Source organism: Mycothermus thermophilus (assembly GCF_041956435.1).
Source record: "Mycothermus thermophilus strain CBS 625.91 unplaced genomic scaffold VTJ04scaffold_1, whole genome shotgun sequence".
NCBI classification, from domain to species: domain Eukaryota; kingdom Fungi; phylum Ascomycota; class Sordariomycetes; order Sordariales; family Chaetomiaceae; genus Mycothermus; species Mycothermus thermophilus.
In genome coordinates, this window is record NW_027191427.1 from 2,917,772 (window position 1) to 2,943,882 (window position 26,111).

The following is a 26,111-nucleotide window of genomic DNA, read 5'->3' on the forward strand; positions in this document are numbered from 1 at the left end:
ACTACAATCCCGCTGCGGAGAACATCCATAAGCCTCGATATCTGGGAGATATCTGGAAGCAACCCGCGGCAGGCAGTTCAAAGAACGGGACGCGTTTGCTGAGTGCACACTTGGGGGTCAATTAGTCATTTTGGTGGCTCGGCTCCCACTTACACGCAACTTGGAAAGAAACCCCTCTCTCCGCTGCAACTCCCGGAGCCATTCACGACCTGCCAGCCCGATCCAGCCGAAAGTGCCCGTAGCATCCATGTCGGTCCTGTCCCGGCAATCAGCCGTGGATCCCATGGGCCGGAATCATGGCAACCACAAACGGCGGCCCGTCATCTCGGATGACAGGAGACACAAGTTTGTTGAAAGCAGAGGAAGTGAAGTTGGGGATAACAACGAAATGGAAATGGAACTGAGAGAACACTGGGAGGTTTTAAATCCGGATCCACGGCTTGGACAAACTTCCATTTCGGGGTCGCCGTGGCAAAACGGGATTCCCATTTGGTTCCGTCAGTCGCATTTGGCTGTGGATGCGATGTCCGCTGGGCAGAGGCCGACGGGACTACGTAACATCGACTGCCGCGTTCTGTGATGCCGAACCTGGAATCGCTGGGAACTAACACCGCGCCATCCAAAGCGCATCATCCTCGATAACTTTTTGAGATAGCTATCTAGGTGATTCTTCCGTACTAAACCTCAGGTATGCATACCTACCTATCTCGTGTCTCACCCGGCTCCGGTGTTACTTGACTTGTCTGCGAGCACACCACCATGCATCATTTGCCTCGACGTGTGTTAGCCTCTGTCCCTGGCCACCTTCGATACCTTAGCCAGGCCGTTCCGGGAACTCCGTTCGACGTTATGGCAGGCTGGTAAGAAGTCCGGAGTTGCTCCCACAAGCGTTCGCTGGACAGCACACAGTGCAGGCCGGCAGTGGGCTTGGATCCCCCCACCCCCTGCCAGGACTAGGCTGGGACGGGAAAACATCCAGATTGGCCCACTGTTCACTCCGTCGAGTCCTTGGCTTCGCAATGGCCGCGACAGCGAACCTGAACCGTGGCTTGGTAAGTCCACGATTTCCATGCGAGAAGCCCCGAGCCGGCGGGCCCCCTGCTACTGTGATCCTGCCAAGCGGAAGTGTGTGAGGTTCCCCCTGCCTAAATAAGAACTCAGGCTCAGACTGTGACTGCCTTGGAGGTTTGAACAGCTTGTGATCCTCCCTTCCTTCCCACCCTCGAGGTGTTTTCTCGCTCAAACACGGTGTGCTCGCCGTCACCGACTTCCCTCTTTCTTCTCCTTTCACCAAACGGGCGACACTCCGACAGCAACTTAGCGATCCGCGAAACCTTTACGTCGGCGACGGAACCACAGCGCAACATCGTCACCCTCATCCGATCGCCTCCTCCCCCGCCCCACCAGGCGGCGACAACAATCCGTTTGCTGCGCAGCTACAAGTACTCGTACACAGTACTGCTGCCTCTGGCACTGCTTCCTCGTAGTCTCGTCATCCTCCTTGTCGTCGTCATCCTTTTTTCAATCCCCCTTTCGTCCGCGTCCTATCTCGACAACACGTTTCAACTCTGCCGGCGGTTCTGTCGCAACCCCTCCCGAACTTTTAATCGGAACCCCGAATCTTATCGTGACAGCGCGACCCATATTTTTTTTTTCTCGGGGCGCCACCACCATCCCGTCGATTTCCCGCACTCCCGCTTCCACCAGTTCGACAACCCCCGTTTGCGTTCCGGCCCTCCATCCCCAACGGCGTCAAGATGACGACAGGCCCGGAGTTCGGTTCGGGCTCTAGCCGCACCCGGCAAGACTCGTTCGTGAGCGCCGGCGCCAGGCCCATTTCCATGGCCAACCCCAACCGCGACCATGTGAATCGCAACCGCCGCGAGAGCGCCGCCGGCAGCTTGATGGCTGGCATCAGCTGGGGCGGCATCTCGGTCGGCAGCTTCATCCGGGAAGAGTAAGTCACCTTTGATCTAATTTCATGCTCCTCGGGTCTCTCCCTCGCATGTGCCTCCCTCCTAGGCTGGTCAGCGCCGGTTCTGGCGCTGGTTCGATCTATCGCATGCTCCCATGCATGTGGCGGGCGGTGCGTGAGCATGTGAATCTGCCTCACCATACTGGGAATCCAGCGACCGTCGCCGATTACTGCTTGCAGTGGTCTGCCCGAGGCAACTCGTAGCTCCAGAGGTGTTAGAGCTGGTGCTAACAACAGCTTGTTTGCAGTATGATGATGACCGGAACTTCACCCTACGTTAACAAGGAGGCATCTTCGTCCTTCCAATCGTCTTCCTACATCCCGAGGCTAGAAGCAAACTTCATGCGTGATTTTACTTGCTGCAACCGTATCTGGCCGACCTTGCACGACTTGCTGCAACATTACGAAGAGGAACACCACCCGACAAATCCTGCTCCTACAGCAACTCCCTTTGGGCCAAACCAGACAGGTTCTCGGGGCCCGGCCAGCCGCGCTGGCTCTCTCGCGCCATCCGCCGGCCGGACACCTCAGCCTAACCCAGGTTTTGGTCTTCCCCAGCAGCGGCAAGCCGGGCCTGGTTTGGGTGTTGGGGGTTTTGGACAGATGCGTCACCAGAATCAAGCCATGCCCTCGGCGCAAAAGGTTTCTTCGCTCTCTCACATGAACGATGAGATGGATGCTGTCGGCGAAATGGAGCTTGATGAGACAGTCGGACACATGGATATGGACGACAATACCCGCACTATCCAGGAGACGCGCGAGCTATTTGGTCAGCAGCCGAGGCCCCAGATCCATTTCAACAGCTCTGGCTTGCCTCATCAGGCCCTTCGCACCTCCCAGCCTCCGACACCGGCCGCGGCGAGCCTCGGTTTCCAGAACAACCCGACTGTCTCGTCTGTCAACACTCCTACTTTGACGACCCAACAGAACATGAACCAGAGGGGACAACAGTTTGGCCAGGATGGCAATGGTAGTGACTCAAACGACGTCTCTTCGACATCCAAGATGAACTTTGGCAACATGAACCTCGGCGGTACCCAATTTGGCGGGGTACCCTTCGGTGCTTTGGGTACCATCGATGATCCTGCCAAGCGGCTCTTCAGTCCTGGCGGCTCTGCGCAGATGACGAACCAGCAGCGGGCCCTCGAGCAGCAGCTCCAACTGCAGCAACAACTCCAACAGCATCTCCAGGCCATGAACCTCGACTTGAGCCAGTTGCCGCCCGGCACTGACCCAGCCGTCATTCTCCAGCAAATGACGGCCCTCATGATGCCGCCTCCCGAGGAGCACAAGCCTTTCCGGTGTCCTGTTATTGGCTGTGAGAAAGCCTACAAGAACCAGAACGGTCTCAAGTAAGTTTTACTCTTTCCATGCCAACCCATGAAATCGTGATGCGCGGATGGGTATTAACCACGATCACTGTAGGTACCACAAGACCCACGGCCACTCGACGCAACAACTGCACGAGAACGGCGACGGTACCTTCTCCATCGTCAATCCCGAGACCAGCACCCCTTATCCGGGTACTTTGGGCATGGAGAAGGAGAAGCCCTTCAAGTGTGAGGTGTGCGGAAAGCGGTACAAGAACTTGAACGGCCTCAAATACGTAAGTCTCCAAACGTTTCTATTCTCAACCCGGCGACATTGAAGCTGACATTTTGCCCTCACCCTAGCACAAACAACATTCGCCAATGTGTGACCCCGAGCTCCGGGCCCAACATCAGAACCTCCTGACGTCCATGATGCAAAACCCAGCCGCTTTCTTCGCGCTCCAGCAGCACTTGCCGAACATCAACGAGGACTCTAAGCCCTGATCGGAATCAAGGTGGCAACATCGCCCATGAAATAATTATCGGGTGTCAGGCTTCGGGCCTTGACCCCCTTGCCACGGCGACTCAGCCCAAGAGCAGCGGGTGACCCTCCAACCGATTGAATCCCTCACCTGGCGAATGCCATAAATAATCCTCCTTACGGGATCTTTCCCTTGCTTCCTCCTCTCCATCGGTCCCCGGCCGGATATTTGCATTTTCAGCATCTAGTTCGGCGTTGTTTTATTTGCAAGTTTCCTGCTTAATTCTCTGGTTTTGCTGTCATCTCCCATCTCTCCTCTTCGTCATTTTTGCTGCTTGTTGTTCGTTGCTGTTGCGACCTGGGAAGAAGCATGACGGGCCTTGGCTGGACCGAGACGCCATATCATACCATTCAGCCGTATATCCCCCCTTCAACCGACACACGCAAACAAGCACACGAACAACACACTTCACATCTCACATAGACTACAAGTTCGGAGTTCAGATTGATACCCAGGGCGGTTGAACTCGGTTCCGGTGTAAAGGCGGGCAGGAAGGGAACAAAAAAGTGAACAAAATGGGTGATGAGAAAGGGAAAAACAAAAAAGCAGATGGATGGGCAAAAAAAAGTGTTCTTTGATGGGATAGGAAGGGAGAAAAAAGGAGAAAGCACGGAGAAAACCAAAAAGTTAGTATGTCGGAGAATTACGTGTCTGTGTTTTCAAGAGTGATAAGGAGTCTGGGTTGGTTGATGGACTGGGCTTGGTGTGGGCTTTTTGGTGATGTGTTTAATGTGGCAACATGTGGTTTGGGGAAATTTTTGAGAGGACTTGTCGGAATCCATGTTGTTTCTGTTGTTGTTTTTCTATAGCAAGCCTCCAAAAAAGTTGATAATTGCTGACATTGACACTCCGCCCGAGAAATATCGGTTAGAGCTCTTGTGGATGAGACAACACACAGGACTCGTTCATAAACATTTGATAATGCGCGGTAGGCCATCCGGGGTCTGAATGAGCCGGCGTCATTCTTCACAATAGCCACCATATGTACCATCTAGAGCATCTCATTTGTATTGGACCCTCGTTGTATGTATGTAACTGACAGCACGGCGCCAAATCCCTAAACTAACCCACCGCTCATCTACTTTACTGCGAGTAAGCCAGCCCATAAACTCGTTGTTCAAGAGAAAGAAGCCAGACCGAACGTGCCCAAAGAAACAATGCCCTCCTGAAGCCTTACAAAACAAAATCCATCGATAATGTCCGTCCCAATTCTCCTGTTGCTCCAAAACCATGGCGCCTTTGGAAATGCTTCCTGCTCTTGCTCCAGCTCCTCCTCCTTCATTTCATATAACGTGAACCCTCCTCAGAGGTCTTCCTTTGTGTGATGGGAGGAGTGGCAAATTGGTCACGCAGAAACACAAGGTAAGGGAAGCTCTGCTAGTAATGACACCCCCCCTGCACTTTTTGCCTTCCCGCTTCCCCGCCGTGTCCTCTCGTCTCACTCAATACGTCTCTCCCACATCATGGTCACCCTAAGACATCTCCATACCATCCTCATCCTCATCTTCCTCCGTCTCCAACATCTGCGTCTGGCTGGAGCTCACGCTCTCCTTACGGCGCGAGATTGCCGAGCTGGGGTCGCCATACCGCCCCCCATCCAGACCGCCGACGATCATGTCCAGCTCATCACCACCAACCACCCGCCCCTCGGTGTCCACCTCCTGGCTCAGCTCCACCAAAGCCTGGCGCGGCAACCGCTGGAACCCAGCCGTGCGCACCACCCGTCCCCAGTGCGTCATGCAAAAGCTTGCAGCGCGCTTGCGTAGCCACTCCTCACCCGCCAGGCCGGCGCAGTACCAGGTGATGCATGCATGCTCGACGTCGAGTTCCTTGCTGAGGCGGTTGACGCAGAGCAAGCGGAGGTGGGGAATGTTGTAAATATTGGACATGACTAACAAACCGGCGACATCAGACAGGTTAGCCTGCGGCGGGGAGGAGCTGCTGCGGCTGACGTCATCAGAATCGACGGGGTCGATGCGGTCGGTATAGAGGTAGTACAGGAAAGCGCGGACGACGGTGTAGGGTTCGGGGATGTGCATCTTTTTGGTGTGGTACTCGGACATTTGGCTTGCCCAGAGCCGGGCAAAGTGCGGCCAGCGAGCCTGGAGGATGAGGCGGTGGACATGAATGGGCGGTGAGGTGGGAGCGTCCGGAGCAAGCCATGTTTGGGAGGTTTCGTCGGACTCGCCAGCATGGAGGAGGGCGGATCCCATAACCTCATCTTCGTCAAAGTCGCGCGAGAGAGCCGTGACTATGAAGTCGGTACCGCTACCCGTCTCGGGAGGTTGGTCGAAGAGGCGAGCAAGGTCGGCGCCGAGGCCCTTGGAGGGCGGTTCGATGGCGCGGGCACGCAGTGAGGAGTGCCGGATCAAATCCGTACGTGGCTCAGGCACGGCGTTATTGCCAAGGAAGCCGTAGCGGCGGAGGTCGATCTCCATGATGTCGGAGAGATACTCCTCCATGCCGTTAACTCCGATTTCGCCACCACCACCCTCGATGGGACAGCCAAGGAGCCAGGCCTTGGTGCCGTCTTCATTCATGGTGCAATAATGCCAACGATAGCCAGGCTTAAAGATCTCGCGACCCTCGGCTAGCTTCTGCCAGCGAAGCGTGCTGAGGTCAAGAGCTGAGAGGGAGCATTCCTTGGAGGTGATGGTTGGGGCTGGAGTGACGAAATCGAGGAGGGTTCCTGACGAGTAAACGTGGAAGTGGATGCCCTGCATCTGGGAGGGCACGTTGGAACCGCTGACAAACTTGAGCGCTGAAATGGCACCGGGAGCGGGAGGCGCATAGGAACGGAGGTGGAATGAGGGGGTATTAACCTGCGGAGTCCTCGAGTTGGCGGCGTAGCCCGTGGATCCGACGACAGGAGGAGATACATGGTATGAGGGCCGACTCCTCATCAAGGCGGATCGCTCCAAGCAGCCTACCTGCGGTGGTGACTGGAAAGCCGGGCTGCCCTTTAGGTCTAGCCACCACAAGTCGCTGACCTTGTCCATATCCTCACTCAAACCGCCGTATACCCAGACGCGATCGCCCCAGATGTAGGCTGAGTGGTCGAAGCGGCCGACGAAGCGCCATGATCTTGACCAGGTGAACGTCTTCAGGTCTAGGTAGCATATGTCGTCCAATACGTAGTTGTCGTGGCCAGTGATGCCGCCCACGATGAAGAGCTTGTCCTCGTGTAGCACGGCAGCATGCCGAGCGCGGCCCTTGGGAATAGGGCCCGAGACCTGGGGTTGGGTCCAGTGCGCCGTCTTGAGGTCGAAGATGATGAGGTCGGAGAGGTATGTGCGGTGCTCGTTCTCGCCGCCGAACACCAGCAGCTTGTCACCCTGGTACAGCGTCGCCGTGTGACCTGTCAGGGACGTGGTGTTAGCTGAGAGCCATCGACGAGCATCAGGGGCCGCCAAGCAGCAGGCGAGGGCACGACTTACCCATGCGCACGCCAGGGATGTCGCCGTAATTGTCCACGAGGGTCCACTGATGGCTGACCAGGTCTAGGCGCAGGACATGGTTGTACACTTCGTCGGTATACTGGTCGAAGCCGCCAAAGGCGTAGATCTGGTTGTTTCCGCAGTAGGTGACGGAGGCATTGACGAGGCATGCCGGCCGCTGGCCCAGGGTCCGGGTTACTTTTGGCCGGTAGCCATCCATCGGGGCACGATTCCGGAGGGGCGAGTTAGGCATGATGTAAGTGTTGGAAGCGGCGGGAGCGGGGGAGAAGTTCGACGACGACGATGCCGGCGCCAACGCCGAGAGTGCGACTTGCTGGGACTGGGGAGACGACACCGGGCCAGGACCACCGAATAACGAGGAGTTGTTGGAGGAACCTGCGGAGGTAGCTAAGTGTTGTTGGTGGTGGTGCTGATTCTGCTGTTGTGCCATGGCCAGAAGTGAGTCGGGCTTTGTGAGAAGTGGGTTGTTTGAACGTTGCGCCCGGACGCCCGAGGGCAGTGTGAGGAACCGAACAAAGTCAGCACCAGCCAGGCTCCGTCGTCAGACTCGCATCCAACAACAACACGGCCAGATAATTGTCAGTAGGAAGGCCCTTGATGGCCCAGTATCGCGCCCTGGCCAGATGTCTTATCGTATCGTTGGCCGTAGCGTCGTCAAGGCTGCCAAGGGGTCCAGTGTCAAGGTCCAAGCCGGAGTTGAAAATGAACGTTTTGGGAGAGTGGAGCGCGCAGCGCAAGGGATCAAATGCGATGGTGGAAGAGTGTGGAGCCCGACAATAAGAAAATGGAAAAAGGACCAGTTACCGCTCCTGCCTGAGTGGATCCTTTGCCGCACCTGCGAAAATGCTGCTGTCCCAGACCCACGGCGCCCCATTGCAGCAAAAAGTGGGGCACTGTGGCGCCCACCCCATCCAAATCCGGCACCTCCACCACGGACAGGCAGGGAGGAGCCGTTGCCTGGTCGACGACAAAAGTAAATAAAGGAGTATAAGTCGTCTTCCCATCTGCTCTCGAATGCTTCATCCTCCTTCCCATCCATCCTTCCTACACACCTCTCTCCTCACAACCACATTGTCCAACTTTTAGCCCGATATTATTGCTTGCGATTTTGGTTTTGGCTTCGTCTATCTTAGCCTTCAGTTATTCCTCCAGCCTATCCTCTCTTCGAGGCTCCTACATAATCCTCATCCCTCATCCGGGCTACACCATCACCTGGTTGAGGCGACCTCTTAATCTTCCTCGTCTTAACTCAGCGATACTGCATCACCACAGTCATACATCATGGCTACAGCAACAGTATCCACCCCTCTCAAGTCCCATGCCGGGCTCTTCTCTACTCGGACCGCCGGCGGTCGGATGCCTTTGACTCCTTCGCCGAGCCAGCGCACGACTCCTGTCAAGATCAACTCGTCGCCTTTCACACCCGACCACGCCAGCAATGACGGCTCGCACCGGGTTTCGTCCCGTTCGGTCTATGGCGGCAACCTGACTGCCCACCTTCGCGCCTCGCGGGCCAACCACCGCGACTCGCCCAAGTCCAACATTGCCCGTGTCGTCTCGACACCCCGCAAGGTCCTGGAGCTCGGCGTGTCCAACTTCACCCTTACCGGTACCGGTGTTCACAACAAGCCCACCTCGTCGTCGTCGTCATCGTCGTCGTCGTCGTCGTCCTCCTCGACGTCGTCCTCGTCGTCCGCGACATCTTCTTCGGCCTCCTCTCCCAACGGCAAGTCCAAGAAGCCCGCGGGTATCAAGAAGAAGCCTGCCAAGACCACCGTTGCGTACAAGGGTGACCGCTTCATCCCCAACCGGTCCGCCAGCACTGCCTACACCGACGGCTCCGTGAAGCTGGGCATGCGCGACCGGCCGTCTCGCTCTCGGTCTGCCGCCGAGGGCTCCTCTGCCCTTGCCACGGCCGCGGACGATGCCATCGCTGCGCTCGAGAGCCTCAGCATCAGCAACCGCAACCGCGACAGCGACGATCGCGACAACGACAATGATGACGACGAGGCTTCGTCGTACGCCCGTCCCTCTCCTCGCTCCGCTGCCTATCGCGAGACCCTCGCCAACGCCTGCGGGGTTAGCCTCAACACCCGCATCCTGCAGTTCAAGCCGGCGCCTCCCGAGTCGTCCAAGCCCGTCGACCTCCGCCAGCAGTACAACCGGCCGCTGAAGCCCGCGGGCGCGGCTGCCGGATCTCAGTTCCGCAGGCGCATTGCCACGGCGCCCGAGCGCGTCCTGGATGCCCCCGGCCTCATTGATGATTACTACCTGAACCTGCTCGACTGGAGCTCGGGCAACCAGGTTGCCATTGGCCTGGAGCGCAGCGTCTATGTCTGGTCCGCGGATGAGGGGTCGGTCAGCTGCCTGCTCGAGACCAGCCCGGACACTTACGTTAGCAGCGTCAAGTGGTCCCAGGACGGTGCGTATGTTGGCGTTGGTTTGGGTACTGGCGAAGTCCAGATCTGGGATGTCACTGAGGGCGTCAAGGTTCGCAGCATGTTCGGCCATGACACCCGCGTCGGCGTCATGGGCTGGAACAAGCACCTCCTCTCCACCGGTGCCCGCTCGGGCCTGGTGTTCAACCACGACGTGCGCATCGCCGAGCACAAGGTTGCCGAGCTGGTGTCGCATACCTCGGAGGTGTGCGGCCTCGAGTGGCGATCCGACGGCGCCCAGCTCGCCACCGGCGGCAACGACAACCTGGTCTCCATCTGGGACGCCCGCTCCCTGGCCGTGCCCAAGTTCACCAAGACCAACCACAAGGCGGCCGTCAAGGCACTCGCCTGGTGCCCGTGGAACCTGAACCTCCTCGCCACGGGCGGCGGCTCCTACGACAGGCACATCCACTTCTGGAATGCGTCGACCGGCGCCCGCGTCAACAGCATCGACACCGGTTCGCAGGTCACCAGCCTCCGCTGGAGCACGCACTACCGCGAGATTGTCAGCACTAGCGGTTTCCCCGACAACTCGCTGAGCATCTGGAGCTATCCGACGCTGGTGCGCAACGTCGAGATCCCCGCGCACGAGAGCCGCGTCCTGCACAGCTGCCTGAGCCCGGACGGCCAGATGCTGGCGACCGCTGCGGCCGACGAGTCGCTCAAGTTCTGGAAGATCTTTGAGAAGAAGCCCGGCCACAGCGCGGCGCTCAGCGGCTCCAGCGCCTCGGTCAAGGCCTCGATGGGCCAGCCCATGACCATCCGCTAAGCCGGCCCAGGTCAGCCAGCGGGTTGAGTCTCCAACAAAAAAACCATGTCGACCATCAAGAACAAGAACAAGGTAGGTATGGACACACTCCGGTTTTTCATCGCCGATCAGTTGCGTTTGTCTCTTTTAAGCGCGGCGTTTGGGGGATGGGAAAATGGGAGGTTTGGGTTCATCACGGCAACGGCATAGCATCATGGGCATCGGCTTGGTTTGTTTTATGGGCATGGGTCATCATCGGGACAATGACAAAGATACCCTTCCGGTTATGCATTGGGGACTCGGGGAGCTTGGGAACTGGGACTCTGGGACGCACTTGAGATATTTTCTTTTCCTATTTGATCAGAAGTTTTGTCGGAGTATTTTGGTACGGGTAGCTGTTTTTGTTGTTGGGGGTTGCATTGGGAGGTTATGTGCCATTACACTTCTAAATTGTGGGTTTACAGTAAACTGGCGCTGGGAAGCTGGAGTTGGGGAATAATGTTTGGTTTTATTCTATGAATCCATTAAGTTGAAATCGTCTTGACGGGCGTCTGCGCAGTGTTTATGGTTGAGCATTGTGTCGAGCGATGGCCTGAGAGGGAAATGGGAAGCGCGCTGCAACAAGCAAACAGGGGATTGAGACATGTGGGAACTGAAGCTTGGAGCCCCGTCAGGTGGTAAAACCATGAAGAAATTAAAACCGCTCTCAATTCTCCATTTCTGCAAGCACGAGGCCTTATGCGCAGTAAAAGAGAAAAGAGAGTGAAATAACGGAATGCCGGCCAGTAGGTAGAGGGAAGGTGATGGTGATGGTGGTTATTGCTGGATGCGGCACTTGGCCGTCTGGCCTGCCTGGGTTGCTGACTAAGCAGGCGCCTACGCAGACTTATCCACCCAAGTCTGGCAGTTTCTGGGAAACTTGCCCAATACAACACCAACCCGCCGAACGCTGCCTCCCTCCGCAACCTCGGCGCGCCATTGCAAACCTCGAGATACCGACACCTACCATCTAGGGATATTGAATTACGCACATCTGGGTTGTTTTGACCGACTCGCAGGTGATTCAGAGGCACTGGTTCGATCTCGTCCACAACCCGCGACACCTCGACCTTTCTCCGACAAACCAAGCCCCGAGGCTGCCACCGCGCCTCACCTGCTGCACGCGCGCACGTCGGACTGGCCCAAACAAGTTCCCCAAAGAACGTAGACAAGGTCGCAAGGTCACCAGCCATTCAAAAAACAAGGCTCCGAGGGGACGCGCAGCGACACGGTTGACGTCGTCGTCGTCGCGGAAGTCAATCGCGGAATCCTCGCTCCGACTTTCCTCCATCACTCCATCCGCCATGTCGAACACGGCGGTCGGCCCGATCTATGACCATATCATTTCGGAGGTCATCAATTCGGTGCGCGTCGATTTCGAGGAAGGCGGAGTCGATGAAGGCGCGCTGGAGGACCTGAAGAAGGTGAGGCATCGTCATCCATTACGCATCCGTTCCCAGCCCACCCGCTTTTTGCTGCATCTGCATCGCCTTTGCCGTCGCGCTCGTCGCCACCCTTTCCGTCAATTTATCAATTCACCGTTCCTCTTTTCCTTCGGATGCGTCATGCGATGGGGGTCTGGTTCGAGTTGACATGATCGTTGTGGGATGGATGGGATGATTGTCGCGTCGAGTCACGCACTGCGCGATGGCTTCCAGGACGGCGGCGGCTCTCTGGGCCTCCTCCCTCTGTTGAGCGAGAGGGGTGCCTTCGGGGGTGGAGAGCGGCCGGTCCTGAGTGGGCGACCCAGCACTTTTGGGTCCCTTTTTAAGCCCGAGGCCCAGCTGTTGCCGACGTCGCCCAATCACCGCGCCCCGCCGCTTCCGATTGGACTGTCCCACTCCCTCCCACATCACGTGCAGAGCCATGGTGGGGTGGCCCCTCCAGGCTCTCCAACGGCCAGAACCCCCCTGGACATATTCCCCTCCGTGTACCCCAGTTGAGCAACGTGTAAGTGGTACCGCTGACACAAGAACGCAAACAACAGTTATGGCAGAGCAAGCTCTCGCAGATGAACATTGCCCAGTTCCCCTGGGATCCGAAGCCTGACCCTCCGCCTGCTCCAGCCGATGCCAATGCGTCGACAAGCGCCGGTGCTGCCGGCAACCCGGCATCTGGCGCCGCCACTTACACGCAGGCCTCCTTGACACCTCAGCCTGCTGCCCAGTCCCTCACCCTTCCCGGCGGATCCATGATGCCGCCTTCGAATGGAATGCAAGTCAAGTCTGAGGAGCCGTCCATCAAGCAGGAGCCTGGCCTGTCCACCCCCATGATCCCCGCCTACAACCCGGCCAATGGGGCTCGCGCAACCGCTGCGCAACGGGCGGCCATGGCTCTTGAGAACCAGTTTGGACAAAGGGCTGCTGCCTCCATCAATGCCCTTCAGAACGGCATGGCCGCTACCCCACAGCAACAGGCCCAGCAGATGGAGTACAAGCCGGGAGTTGCCCCCAACATGCAGCAACAAAAGATGCAACAGTCGTTCCCGCGCCCCGCACAGCAGTCCAACGGGCTTCCGACGTCGCAGATGGACGGGGCCAGTGACGCTGCTATCCAAGACCAAGACCAACCCGCCGCTATGCCGACGCGTACTGAGATTGATACATTGCTCCATGCCCAGCTCGCTGCCCGTGCCAAGGAGATGGAAGGCGGCGGACTTATGCTGCCTCTTCACAAAGCCGTCAAGGACCGCAGCGTTGCTGCGAAGCAGCGCAAAGACGTCGCCGCGGGCCAATTTGATGGACCGGATGATATGGATGGAGACGAGGACGCCATCAACTCCGACCTGGATGATCCTGAAGAGGGTGCTGATGATGACGACGAGGATGAAGATGAGATGGGCCACATGATGCTCTGCCTTTATGACAAGGTTCAGCGCGTCAAGAACAAGTGGTGCGTTTCTTCTGTGCTGTTTGTTGCTTCAAAACTTGCTGTTAGGGCTGACTTGGCTAACGAATGTGCGGGATTCCAGGAAATGCATCCTCAAAGACGGCGTCCTCACGGTCAACGGCAAAGAGTACGTCTTCCACAAGGCGACGGGCGAGTATGAGTGGTAAACTCATACCACTACTCCTCGATTGCCCGGGCCCCTTTTCGACGAGGCAGAAACGGGTTATTCGGCGCGGCGCGTTGTCCTTGACTTGAGGACGTAGCAATGCATGTGTGGTATCTTCTGGTTTGCTGTTTTCTTGTTTGAGTATCTCATCCTCGGCTGGTCTTTTAGACGACGAGATCACCTCATACTCCGGTCATGAACATACGGAGTAGTCGACGGTTGTTTCCTATTTTTCGTTTCCTTTTCTTCCATCCCCTTAGTCAACGGGACAAGGTGGTAGGATGGTTGGTTTGATCCAGGCCTGGGTTAATCATCAGAGATTGCGGCGATTTCTTTTCCTTCTTTCTGTTTTTCTTTCGTCTCTTTTCCCCCTTCGCTGCTTCGGGCAGGTATCCTCCCATCAGCGATCAAAAAAGATACGACGCCAAGAGCGCCATCGCCGCCACGAACCCCGGTTCATGAGCTGGATGGAAAGAAAATGATGTTTCCGAGTTTGGTGTTTTCTTGTTTTATGAACATTGTATCATAGGATCGAGGAAAAGCCGGAATCGTCGGCCGAGTACCACTCGCAGAGATGGAAGGAAGCGCAGTTGCGAACGATGAACAGAGGCGATAAGTTTTCAGGCGCCGATATCGAGACGGTGAGCTGCCGATGATGATGGACAGAGAGAGGGGGGGTTTTCTTTTCGTCTCTTTTTCCCATCGCAGTCTGGGTGGCAGATGATGGGCACATACCTAAAGGGTCGGGTAGATAGGTAATGCCAAAGGGAGATGTTGGTAAAGCACGTCATGAGCATGACGCCGTCGTCTTTATTCAGGCTACCCAGGCGGTCATGGAGTGTGGTTTGATGTGGTTGCAATCCCCATGTTCCTGGTCCTACCTAACGAGTTCTATCCTCCATCCTCTATTCTCCGGTCACAACGCCGCAACTGAACCAAACTCAAATGGCCTCTTCCGCTCAATACGGAGGCAGCTGTCCTACACCTAACACTCACTCTAGGCATACAACCCAACTCATCGGCTGCTGGCCACCTCAATCACCCATCTATTCAACCCCCCCTTCTCTAGGTTAATAATTACCCAGTTCCATTCTAGTACATACAGACACAATCCCATACCTATCCAAGCAGTATGGAGTAATTTGACCTACTTAATCATACAACTCCTCATCTCCCTGTCCCGCCCCATCCCCAAACGGCGCGCCGCCCGCATTCCCACTCCCCGCCACTATGGGCGGCACAACCTCCTTCCCCTTGCCCTTGTCGCGGGACCCGGGCTCGGCACCTGCATCTCGGTAGTCAACGACATAGCTATCGTCGGCGTCGTAGTCGTTGACGTCATCATCGTCCTCCTCGTCCATGCCGCCGTCTCCAACTTCCTTGCCTTTCCCCGCTGCCATCATCGGGGCCTTGCCCTTCCCCTTCGGCCCTCCGCTGACAAGCGTTCTCGCCGAAGATGCCGACGCGCCAGAGGCCGTTCTACGCCCCTGTCCGGCGACGGCAGAGGGGAGTGCCAACCTTGGCGGAGCAGCAGAGTCAGCAGAGTCGGCCGCCGCCGCAGCGGCGGCAGCCGCCTCCCGCTCCTTCTGCCCCTCGAACGCCGCCCGCACGCGCTCGTAGTGGGCCAGCTCCCCCGCGCTGACGGAGGGGACCAGTTCGCGGTGGGCGTCCAAAAAGTCCTGCTCGGTGACGACGACCTGCAGGTCCTCAGGCTTGGCGAAGTGGTCGAAGAAGTACGCGGTCGAGATTTGCTGGCCGCCCTTGACGCCGTAGGCCGCCGGGTTGGCGTTGATGGCGCGGACCTTGGCGTCAACGGCGGACGCCTGGCGCGTGACGGCCTTGAGCATGGCGTCGGAGCAGAGGGCGTAGAAGTCGGCGCCCGTGTAGGTGAAGGGGAGGCGCTCGGCGATGGAGGCGAGGGAGAGGGAGGGGTGGAGCGTGAATCTGGTTTGGTCAGTGAGTGGTTGGTTGTAGAGATGTTAGGGTCGAGGGGAGAAACACATACTTCCTCGTGAGAGCCTCCATGATCTTGAGCTGCTTCTCATGCGTATCCGACACTCCGAGATACAGCATCTTGTCAAACCTGCCCGGGCGCAAGAGCGCCTGGTCGAGCAGATCCGGCCTGTTGGTGGCGCCAATGACGAACACACCTCCTGAATCCTCTCCGCCGGACATGCCGTCCAGTTCGGCCAGCAGCTGCGACACGATGCGGTCCATGACACCACCGCTGTCACCTTGGTTGCCTCTCTTTGGCGCCACCGAATCCAGCTCGTCAAAGAACACCACACACGGCCTCGCGTCCCGGGCGCGCTGGAACACCCTGCGCACGTTGGCCTCTGATTCACCGATGTACATGTTCAGCAACTCGGGGCCTTTGACGCTGAAGAAGTTCAAGCTATACTCAGTCGCAATCGCCTTGGCGAGCAGCGTCTTGCCTGTGCCGGGAGGTCCGTAGAACAGGATGCCCGAGCGCTTCTTCATACCCTTGGCGAACAACTCGGGCCTTTCAAGTGGCAGCTGGATGGTTTCGGTGATAGCATCCTTTACGTTATTCAGGCCACCGACGTCATCCCAAGTAACGTTGGGAATCTTGGGCGCGCCGATCGCGTCAGCAAAATTCTTCCTCGCTGCGTCGACCGCCACCTCGAAGTCTTGCTTCGTGAGACCTGAGGCAGAAGGTCCGCCAGCAACAAGCACATCCCGGACCGTCACAGGTCGGTCGGTGCTAGCCTTGGCGGAGAGCTGTTCCAGTCTCGTGCGCTGCGCGACGACGGCGCGTTCGACTACGTCGACGAGATCGCCGGCGACAAGCGCGGCGGTTTTGAGCGCGATGCCTGAGAGGTCGACTTCCGGGTCGAGAGCCAAGCCGCGGTCATCGATGACGCTGCGGAGGATGCCTTCACGTTCAGCTTCATCGGGGGCGGTCATCTCCAACTCGTGGGTGAACAAGGCACGAATGCCGTCGGGGACTTTCTCGACTTCGGTAGTCGTGGCGATCAACACGCGAGCGTCGGCCAGGATCTCACGAAGTGAGGTAAGCATGCGGTCGGCCGTGAGAGCCTCGATGTGGCGGATAAGGAGGGCGCAACAATCGGGGCCGCAGCTCATGGCGCGCTCGGCGCGAGATGTCAAAAAGCCGGCTGTTTTGACGTCGCTGCCGCCAGCGCCAGAGTCGTTGACAATGTCGTAGGCGTCAATGGGGAAGGTGTGGAGACCGATGTCCATGCATGCTTGTGTAGCAGTGGTAGACTTGCCAATGCCACGCTGCGTGGAAACCAGCAAGATGGCGACGGGAGGCATCTTGAGATGGATAGCGGCCTTGCTGGTCGCCGCCGCCATGAGTTCGCGCAGCCGCCTCCGTAACGGAGAGACGTACTGCCGCTGCTCGGGCTCCAGTGCGAGCCGGCTCGAAGGATTGCTTCCCTGAGGCAGCTTCGGGAGCTTCTTGATGCCGAGATAGTACGGCCAGTGGCTGGACATGGTTCCGGGGACGCGACTGGTGACGGAGCCCGTCTGTTCCAGATGGGCCATGGAGATATCCACACAGGCCACACCACCCCAGGGGTCCTCGTCCTCTTCCAGCTCTTCGGCGGAGTCCTGCTTCATGGCTTGGACATGGCTGACCTTGAACCATGCAACCTCGTCGTACCGGAGATTCCGATCCGGCCGGGCGTTGGCGATCATTCCCAGAACGTCGTCCACGGCCGACTCATCACCTCCGGCAGCAGTGCTCTCCTGCAGCGCGCGGCCGAGCTGGGTATCGATGGGAATGGCAAGCAAATCACCCGCCTTCACCACGCGCAGCCTTCGCTCAAAGTAGAACTTCAAACCAGCCATGACGGCGGTTTGGACATCTCTCTCGACGGCACGCGGCGTCCGGACGTGTTGCAAGATCACTTCCCTAGCAAACGGGGGTTGGATCGGAGCGGTTGACTTGGTCTGCGGCCCCTTGGCCGACGACCCACGAGGACGGATGGGCGACAGTCTCAAGTAGGGCGGGTTCTCCAAGTTGGCCAGCATGACCGGGGAGAGGTAGACGGTAGGGCTCAAGGATTTTTGGACCTGGGACTCAAAGAACGACATTCTGCGACCGTCATGATCGTACTTGGAGCTTGCAACGCGGGCGACTGGACGACTTGAGTAACCCTCCGGAAGGCCGTAGACCCTGGCCGGCCGCCACGCTGCTTCATCTGGATCAACGAAGCTCCCGAGACCGAAGGCGCCGATGCCATTGCTTGGCGGTTCGCTGGACGCTTCGACGCGCACCCAGTCGCCGGAGAAGCAGCCGATGCGCGTCAGGTCCTTGACATCAACGTAGATGCGCACCTCCTCGTCATCCACGGGCGCAGGCTTGGGGTGGAGTAGTTCGGAGGGGATGGGCTGCAGTAAGCCCTGAGCTTTGAACAGGCGGCCACGGGGGCGGTCCGGTCTTGCTGTCGTGGCAGTGAAGCTCGAAAAGACCGAAGCGGCACCGCTGACGCCGTTGGTCCTCCGGCCGCGACCGATGGTGGTGGGCGTACCGATGCCGCTGGTTATGGTGGAGGATAATGTCGGCGCCTGCAGCGAGATGATGTCATCCATTGACTCGTCCGAGAGGGCATCCTCTTCTTCTTCCTCGGCCTGCGCATCCTCGAACTCCGTTTCGGTGGCAGTTGCGTCGGTCTCTTCTGGAGCCGCATCGGTCCGGGCGCCCTCCTCGGCGGCTGAGTAGAACTGGTCGTTGGCCGTGTCGTCATCATCCTCAGCAGTTCCATTCAAGCCGCGGCTTGGAGGGATAGAAGCCGAGGGAGCGTTGCGCTTGGATGGCATTTTGCCGCGCGACACAATGATTTTTGTGTTAGGGCCAAGCACACCCTGAGCCACAGGCTCGCAGAGGGTGATCTTGCCAGGATTGGGAGGAACGTGTGTGACGGGGTGTGGCGGAAGAGGCAAAGGGAATAGATCTCCAGTATGGACGACCTTGAACATGGAGAGGGCGGCGCGCAGCGAGGCAGTCAGACGGGCCTCAGGGGTAGCGTTGGGCGGGAATGTTGGCCTCCCGCCAGGGGGAAGTTCTCGGAAGAAAGTTCCCTCGCCATTCTCCAGTCTCTTGGCTAGTTCTCCCTCGAGGCTCACGAAGACGGTGTCGAGCTCAATAGCGGCCACGTCCAGCACCAAGATATCGATGCCAGTCCGGCTCCGGGAGGTCAATTGTGAGGGCGCGACCTGTTTGAGGTTCAGGGCGAACGATTGAAGAGCCAGGGACGACGGGGAGAACTGGATAGTCGACGGCGCCAAAGCCGAAGAAGGAGTGACGGGGACGATAGCCCAGGTGGCAGACTCGGGAGTCGGCGGTGTGGTCCATGGGGCGATGGCGATGTGCAAGGGGCTCTCGAAGGTCGAGGGGTCGGCAAGGTCAGCTGGGTAGGTGGGCAGGTTTGGTTAGCAGTTGGTCGAGGTGTAGAAAACAAGAGTGATAGAGAACCCGGGCTGGAAACCAACCATCTCGCAGATGCGGGAACAGCTCGGCGAACAAGTCCTCGGAGACAATGCCGACGTCGGTCTTGATATGGTCGTCGAGGACGAGACGCGCCGTGAGAGCGGGCTTGTCCTGGCGACGCCGCCTCAGGCGCCTTGTCCGCGCAGGGGCATCAGAGGCGGGCATTGTGGTGTATTTGAGGAGCGCTCAATGTCTGGATGGAAGACCGCCAAAGGTTGACTGGGGATGCGGCACACGTCACGACACCAACGTCGCGGTTGACGTTCAGGTTGCACAAGACAGAGACAGGCTGCCGCGGGAAGCCGGCCGCGAGATGGAAAGATAGAGGCGCTGACGGCGACAGAGACAGGGTGGAAAGAGGATTAAGAAAATTAAACTCAATAAAACCAGATTCGTGGAATACAATTCTCCCAATGGCGAGTCACGTTGCCATGTCCACGGCGAACAACCCCCTCGGCGCAGTCAATGTTCAGGCCGACTCGGGAGATCCACCTGAAGTTGGTGTCTTCGGCTTTGCCTTGTGACATGTCCCTCGGCACAGCAGTGGAGAGTTTGGAGGATGCAGCCGCGTGGAGACGGTGCCAGGGGCAAAGCCAAGCGAGCCAAGAAGCTGCTACCGATGCCCCGCAAAAGCGCTGCCGGAGGTGAGGCGGGATGGCTGGGGACGTATATACAAGAAACCCTAACCCGTGCCGACATCCACTGTCCGGCAAGGATTCATCCGAACGGGATGTTGACGATCCTGGATGGCCAAGCCCGACACTCTTCCCGGCTGTTTCTGTTCCCCAAGACACCAAACCACATGTGCTGTCAGACTGGACATTGGTGTACCAGTGAATCCATGACAGCTTTCCCAGCACAACGCAAATTGCCAGTATCTTTGGACACAGATATCCACCAATCTATCCAATTGTTTTCTGTCATTCAGTGACACTTGTTGCTGCGGTGCCATGTGTCAGCTCCATCCAGCATCGGCTTTCCTGGTTGACTTTGACGTTAGCCCGCCGATGGCGTATCGCCAAGCGACCACAATGCAACCCCCGGCAGCCGCCCTCCGTCCGGCGTCTTGGGCGAGGTGTCCGTTCGGCGGGACACACCAACGTCTTAACTTTTTGCCATTCTTCCGCCAACTTCACCTTTCCCAGAGGATAAAGGATTGACCTGAACATGCCCATGGAATACTCCTAATCTGCATCTAACTGACGCTCGAGTCCGCGGCGCTCTATCAATACCTACCCCGGCTATTCAGAGGATTCGGGGCACGGCTCTGCTGGCCACGTCGGCAGAATGAGTCTCTCCTGTGCCGCCGGGCCCGGAAGGGCCCGCCTCCTCGGCCTCGCCTTGATTGTGACCATCATGCTCTTCTGGTTCGGACACCAGACTACATTGACCACGGTTCACCGGGCACCCATCGATCTCCACCCCGGCCACAAGCCGGTCCCTGATCCCTCCCCGCCTGTTCATAACCACCCGGCTCAGCAAGCCGAGAGTGCTATGGAAGACGATGAACCACAACCAGAAGTGGCGCCGGCAGTTGAGCATGATGACAGCACCACTCACGACAGCTTGGACTCGGAATTGGCTCCATCAGCCGGGCAAGATGACAGCACTAGCCACGACAGCGTGGGCTCGGGGGATGACACTGACGAGGCCGCTCCTCCTAAACCGACTGTCGAGTGTATCGGCTTCGAATCATTGCAGCGACAGCGCCCCGGCCCGCTGTCTGAAGGCCGTCGCCAGTTCCCCTATGTGCGTCCGCCGCCAGAGTGCCGCACATTCAGGCTACCCGCCCTCGAGGCTCTCATCGAGCGCATGCGCAAGGTCATTCGCGACCCAGATCTCTTCCGGCTGTTCGAGAACAGCTATCCCAACACTCTCGATACCATGATCAAGTGGCGAGGCTATGCCATCAAGAAGGATGATATCACGGGCGAGAACATCACAACCGACGAGGAACTAACCTATGTCATTACGGGGGACATCGACGCCATGTGGCTGCGCGACTCTGCCAGCCAAATCTATTCCTATCTGCCGCTGCTCGAGCCGTCCAAGGAGTTCGACTCCCTGGCCAGCGTCTGGCGCGGCCTGATCAACGCCCACGCCCGCTACATCATGATCTCGCCGTATTGCCACTCCTTCCAACCCCCGATCGAGTCCGGAATCCCGCCCACCCACAACGGCGCCAACTCCCAGAACCACCCAATCCCTCCATTCAACCCGCAGCTCGTCTTCGACTGCAAGTGGGAGCTCGACAGCCTGGCCTCGTTCCTGCAGGTCAGCACCGCCTACTACCGCCGAACAGGAGACCTGGACTTCTTTGGCAAATACTCATGGGTGGATGCCGTGCAAACTGCCGTGGACGCTTCTGCGGCCATGCGAACCGGGACATACGATAAGGATGGCCGTGTGCTCAATTCGGCGTACCAGTTCACGGGATGGACAAATCGTGGGTCAGAAACCCTGACCAACGACGGATTGGGGAATCCGGTCAAGGAGAACGGCATGGTCCGCTCAGCGTTCCGACCAAGCGATGACGCCTGCATCTTCCAGCTGTTGACGCCAAGCAACATGATGTGGGCAGTCTATCTGGAACAAGCCTCCGAAATCATGCAGGGGCTGGCAGATAAGGGTATAAGCAAGAAGGCTGCCAACCTGACGGTTGAAATGCGCAAGCTGGCCAAGGGCATCCGCCGCGGCATTGCGCGCGACGCGGTTGTGACCCACCGCGACTTTGGCAAGATCTTCGCCTATGAAGTTGACGGTTATGGTAGCGCTAACCTAATGGACGATGCCAATGTACCCTCCCTGTTGGCCATGCCGTTGTGGAACTACACCCAACCGCTGGATGCCGAGGACAGCAAGGCCGAGAAGCCAAAGGTCAAGTCGACCAAGAACACTAGCAGGAGAGACAGCGAGGGCGAGGAGACGAGTTCAGATGAGAAGAAGAAGGACGAGGAGAAGGCAGAAGACGAAGAAATCCCCGACCACGACTACGCCCAAATCTACCAAAACACGCGCCGCTTCGTCCTCAGCATGGCCAACCCCTACTACGCCAAAGGCCCGTATCTGTCTGCCGTAGGCGGACCCCACCTCGGTCCGGGCCGCGGGTGGCCCATGGCTGCCACCGTCGCGGGCTTGACGGCATACTCCCCGCTGGCCGGGTTCTCGGACGATGCCGAGAGGGATAAGATTGTCGGCGAGCAGCTGTTTGCGGTGCTCAACTCCACGTCGGGGACGGGAGTGGTGCACGAGACGGTGGATGCTTGGAACGGTCGTTGGACGCGGAGCTGGTTCGGCTGGGCAAATGGGCTGTTTGGTGAGCTGGTGTTGAGGATTGCCGAGGATGAGGAAAGGCGGGGGATACTGGGGAGTGAACAGGGGTTGTTGGGGAGGATGTGGCAGGATTGAGAACACCATGACCCATCACTTTGGAGTTTGGGGCTGTTTTGATTTAGTATATCAAATGGAAATGAGTTTCTGGGCATTCTGAGATGCATTTGAAGCTGTTGATCTAAATGGGACGTAAACAAAAACATTCGCCACCAGCAACGCTCGAACTCGCGACCTCTCGGTATCAACCACCACATCCCCGGCAGGACCCAAGGATCAGCAGCATATTGAAGGCTCTGCAAGGTCAATTTCAGGTCCAAAAATTTCGCAAAAAAATTGGTAGCGTCTCTTTGAGTAGCGTGTCATCCTTAGTGCAGGGGCCATGCTAATCTTCTCTGTATCGTTTCAACTGCGAGGGGTCGTTAGTATTTTGTGTAGTGCAACGCGGGACCGCTGGGCTAAACTCACATTGACCAAATGCCCCGAAGGGCACCAACTGTTTGCGGAAACCCACCTTATAAACCGCCCCGCGCCAGCCTTGGCCCACCCAGATCTGCAGATCTGCCCCGCGTTGTGCTGAAAATCTCAGATGGCCACGAGAAAAATAATAGACAAAAAGATCAAAAGAAATATTTTCCAAAATGATGAGACAAAATGTGCCTTTTTTCAAGCAAGCAACTTGGACCTCCAATCCCCAACTATCTCAACAGGTCGGAAAGCTGGCAAGTCGAAAAGACAGAAAATGGTCAATGGGAACAGATAACCCCGCCTGAAAGAAAATTCATTCCGAGGGGGGAGGGTCCTTCTTATACGGCCCGTTCCCTCCTACCCGTCCACCAGGGTTAATGCGGTAATTTTTCAGCAAGACCTCATGCTCTCCAGACAGTGGGGTGCGGGGCACCATGCAAGGCAGTCTCCCGATCCCGGCGTTGCCCCTCCATGTTGCCGGGAAACTCGTAGGCAAATTGACAGAAAGGGAAAGTGGGAGGTCCAGTTATTTTACAGACTGAGATTTCGATGCTGTCATGGCGCGAGTGACGGGAGGTTCCAGCTTGAGAAAGTGGGTTTGAGCTTCTTTTTTTTTTCTCGTCCGAGAAAACGAGTCTGAAGCCCCCCCTCTTCACTCTCTTTTTTCTTCCTCGGCAACCTGGAACCCACAAACAACTCTCAGGTCTCTCATCCTGACCTACTTCTAAACTCCCCGGAGTTCAGACACTTCACTTCCGCTTCCAATTGCAATTGAACTGCCCTCGGGACCTGCCTTGGTCTCTGAAGACTGGAAGTCGAGTCGTTTGACCTCACGTAACCACCACAACCTCTGTCAAGATGGCCTCGCGCATCGCCATTGTCTCGGTCTATGACAAGACCGGGCTCTTGGACCTGGCCAAGGGCCTTGTCCAGAACAATGTCCGCATCCTTGCCTCGGGCGGTACCGCTAGGATGATTCGCGAATCCGGCTTCCCTGTTGAGTAGGTCCTCCAATCACCACCTCGAGTCTCCTGTTCAAGGATTGACTGACGCCGTGTGCCTTTTTACAGGGACATCTCGGCCATCACCAAGGCTCCCGAGATGCTGTCGGGTCGTGTCAAGACCCTCCACCCCGCCGTCCACGCCGGTATTCTCGCTCGCAACCTTGCCTCGGATGAGCAGGACCTCAGGGCACAGAACATCGATAAGGTCGACTTCGTCATCTGCAACCTGTATCCCTTCAAGGACACCGTCGCCAAGCCCAACGTCACCATCCCCGAGGCTGTCGAGGAGATTGACATCGGCGGCGTTACCCTGATTCGTGCCGCTGCAAAGAACCACGCTCGCGTTACCATCCTCAGTGACCCCAAGGATTATCCCGAGTTCCTGAAGGAGCTTGAGGCGGGCGAGATCAAGGAGGAGAGCCGCCGCATGTACGCCCTCAAGGCCTTCGAGCACACCGCCGACTATGATGCCGCCATCGCCGACTTCTTCCGCAAGCAGTATGCCGCCGACGGCCTCCAGTACCTCCCTCTCCGTTACGGTGCCAACCCCCACCAGAAGCCCGCCGCGGCTTTCGTCCGGGAGGGCACCCTGCCCTTCAAGGTTCTTGGTGGCGCTCCTGGTTACATCAACCTCCTGGATACCCTCAACAGCTGGCCCTTGGTGAAGGAGCTCAAGAAGGCCCTTGGCAAGCCCGCGGCCGCCAGCTTCAAGCACGTTTCGCCCGCCGGCGCCGCCATTGGCGAGCCTCTGACCCCCGAGGAGCGCAAGGTGTACATGGTGGACGACATCCCCGGCATTGAGACTTCTGCCCTTGCCCAGGCCTATGCCCGTGCTCGTGGTGCCGACCGCATGAGCAGCTTCGGCGACATGATCGCCCTCAGTGACATCGTCGATGTCCCGACCGCCAGCATCATCTCCAAGGAGGTGTCTGACGGTGTTATCGCCCCCGGGTACGAGCCTGAGGCGCTCGAGATCCTCAAGAAGAAGAAGGGCGGCAAGTACCTGGTCCTTCAGATGGATCCCGAGTACGAGCCCGCCTCGATCGAGACCAGGACTGTTTACGGCATCAGCCTGTCACAGGGCCGCAACGACGTCGAGATCTCGCCCGACCATTTCAAGAACATCATCACCCCCAAGAACTCGGGTCCTCTTCCCGAGACCGCCCTGCGCGACCTTACCGTGGCCACCATTGCCCTCAAGTACACTCAGAGCAACTCGGTGTGCTACGCCGTTCGCGGCCAGGTCATTGGCTTGGGCGCTGGTCAGCAGTCCCGTATCCACTGCACCCGTCTGGCTGGTGACAAGGCCGACAACTGGTGGCTGCGCTTCCACCCGCGCGTGCTGGGTATCAAGTGGAAGAAGGGCACCAAGCGCCCGGAGAAGAGCAATGCCATCGACCTGCTCGTCAGTAGCCAGCTGCCCAAGTCGGGCCCAGAGCGCGAGATGTTCGAGGCAATCTTTGAGGAGGTCCCTGCTGCCTTCACCGAAGAGGAGAAGACTGAGTGGCTGTCCAAGCTGACTGACGTGGTCGTGTCGAGCGATGCCTTCGTAAGTTACTTCACGGCCTTGGCTTTCTTGACGATGCTGCTAACGTGGAATCAACAGTTCCCTTTCACAGACAACGTCTACCGCGCCGCCCGGTCTGGCGTCAAGTACATCGCGGCCCCCGGCGGCAGCCAGAACGACATCCCCGTCTTCGAGACGGCTGAGAAGCTGGGCATCACGTTTGTTGAGCAGAACATCCGCCTCTTCCACCACTAAATTCAACAACCGCAACCTCCCTTTCAACGACCACATATTTGATTTAGATACCCCCCGACTTCAACCCACCACGTTAACTCTCAGCCTTGAGTTTCCGGGTTCGATGTACAGACACAGAACGGACCTTTTCCGGGCTATTTCGCGATGAGTTTTCTCGGGAAAAACGATGACCAACGGATAGGGAAATGGACACACGATTATGGTTAGTGGGAAAAAATACACAAAAAAGGACCAAAACAGGAAGAAGTTCAACACTTTCTACTAGAGGGTAGACAGGAAATGAATTTGATGCTGCGCTTTCTTCGGTTGATTAAAGTCCAGTGAGATCGTGTCGTTGGGGAGTGGAACGTAATTACGATAATCTTACAAGGGTGGTGGCTGCAGGAGGACTGGTGCCTGTCAGCCGCGTGCGTGTGGGTCTGTAACGTCATCCAACAGCGAAGCTTTGTCCAACTCTTGGAAGCTTTCGACCTGTCGCTAGAGTTTTGTTCCATTGCATCTCC

At 57.7% G+C, this 26,111-nt stretch overlaps 10 protein-coding genes across 10 annotated transcripts; 5 read left to right on the plus strand and 5 right to left on the minus strand.

Moving 5' to 3' along the window:
- Nucleotides 1-1,757: 1,757 nt before the first annotated feature.
- On the plus strand, nt 1,758-3,789 carry VTJ04DRAFT_1076 (uncharacterized protein; the record flags this gene model as incomplete). The annotated part of the gene is made up of 4 exons (XM_069358533.1): nt 1,758-1,957; nt 2,224-3,327; nt 3,401-3,581; nt 3,649-3,789. 4 exons carry the CDS (start codon nt 1,758-1,760, stop codon nt 3,787-3,789), a joined length of 1,626 nt encoding a protein of 541 aa, XP_069223685.1.
- A 256-nt stretch (nt 3,790-4,045) lies between these two features.
- Nucleotides 4,046-5,059, minus strand: VTJ04DRAFT_1077 (uncharacterized protein; the record flags this gene model as incomplete). Its single annotated transcript, XM_069358544.1, has 4 exons — nt 4,046-4,150; nt 4,235-4,478; nt 4,523-4,630; nt 4,899-5,059. The coding sequence occupies 4 exons, from the start codon at nt 5,057-5,059 to the stop codon at nt 4,046-4,048; spliced, it is 618 nt and encodes a 205-aa protein (XP_069223686.1).
- A 240-nt stretch (nt 5,060-5,299) lies between these two features.
- On the minus strand, nt 5,300-7,715 carry VTJ04DRAFT_1078 (uncharacterized protein; the record flags this gene model as incomplete). Its single annotated transcript, XM_069358555.1, has 2 exons — nt 5,300-7,185; nt 7,265-7,715. The coding sequence occupies 2 exons, from the start codon at nt 7,713-7,715 to the stop codon at nt 5,300-5,302; spliced, it is 2,337 nt and encodes a 778-aa protein (XP_069223687.1).
- An 851-nt stretch (nt 7,716-8,566) lies between these two features.
- VTJ04DRAFT_1079 (uncharacterized protein) lies at nt 8,567-10,492 on the plus strand (the record flags this gene model as incomplete). The annotated part of the gene is made up of 1 exon (XM_069358566.1): nt 8,567-10,492. One exon carries the CDS (start codon nt 8,567-8,569, stop codon nt 10,490-10,492), a length of 1,926 nt encoding a protein of 641 aa, XP_069223688.1.
- A 1,322-nt stretch (nt 10,493-11,814) lies between these two features.
- Nucleotides 11,815-13,566, plus strand: VTJ04DRAFT_1080 (uncharacterized protein; the record flags this gene model as incomplete). Its single annotated transcript, XM_069358578.1, has 3 exons — nt 11,815-11,934; nt 12,498-13,402; nt 13,482-13,566. The coding sequence occupies 3 exons, from the start codon at nt 11,815-11,817 to the stop codon at nt 13,564-13,566; spliced, it is 1,110 nt and encodes a 369-aa protein (XP_069223689.1).
- A 522-nt stretch (nt 13,567-14,088) lies between these two features.
- Nucleotides 14,089-14,298, minus strand: VTJ04DRAFT_1081 (uncharacterized protein; the record flags this gene model as incomplete). Its single annotated transcript, XM_069358589.1, has 1 exon — nt 14,089-14,298. One exon carries the CDS (start codon nt 14,296-14,298, stop codon nt 14,089-14,091), a length of 210 nt encoding a protein of 69 aa, XP_069223690.1.
- Nucleotides 14,299-14,716: 418 nt separating this feature from the next.
- VTJ04DRAFT_1082 (uncharacterized protein) lies at nt 14,717-19,209 on the minus strand (the record flags this gene model as incomplete). Its single annotated transcript, XM_069358600.1, has 3 exons — nt 14,717-15,509; nt 15,571-18,964; nt 19,047-19,209. 3 exons carry the CDS (start codon nt 19,207-19,209, stop codon nt 14,717-14,719), a joined length of 4,350 nt encoding a protein of 1,449 aa, XP_069223691.1.
- A 1,122-nt stretch (nt 19,210-20,331) lies between these two features.
- Nucleotides 20,332-22,452, plus strand: VTJ04DRAFT_1083 (uncharacterized protein; the record flags this gene model as incomplete). Its single annotated transcript, XM_069358611.1, has 1 exon — nt 20,332-22,452. One exon carries the CDS (start codon nt 20,332-20,334, stop codon nt 22,450-22,452), a length of 2,121 nt encoding a protein of 706 aa, XP_069223692.1.
- Nucleotides 22,453-23,700: 1,248 nt separating this feature from the next.
- VTJ04DRAFT_1084 (uncharacterized protein) lies at nt 23,701-25,608 on the plus strand (the record flags this gene model as incomplete). Its single annotated transcript, XM_069358622.1, has 3 exons — nt 23,701-23,843; nt 23,913-25,395; nt 25,453-25,608. 3 exons carry the CDS (start codon nt 23,701-23,703, stop codon nt 25,606-25,608), a joined length of 1,782 nt encoding a protein of 593 aa, XP_069223693.1.
- A 60-nt stretch (nt 25,609-25,668) lies between these two features.
- On the minus strand, nt 25,669-26,039 carry VTJ04DRAFT_1085 (uncharacterized protein; the record flags this gene model as incomplete). Its single annotated transcript, XM_069358633.1, has 2 exons — nt 25,669-25,866; nt 25,965-26,039. The coding sequence occupies 2 exons, from the start codon at nt 26,037-26,039 to the stop codon at nt 25,669-25,671; spliced, it is 273 nt and encodes a 90-aa protein (XP_069223694.1).
- Between the last annotated feature and the right edge of the window lie 72 nt (nt 26,040-26,111).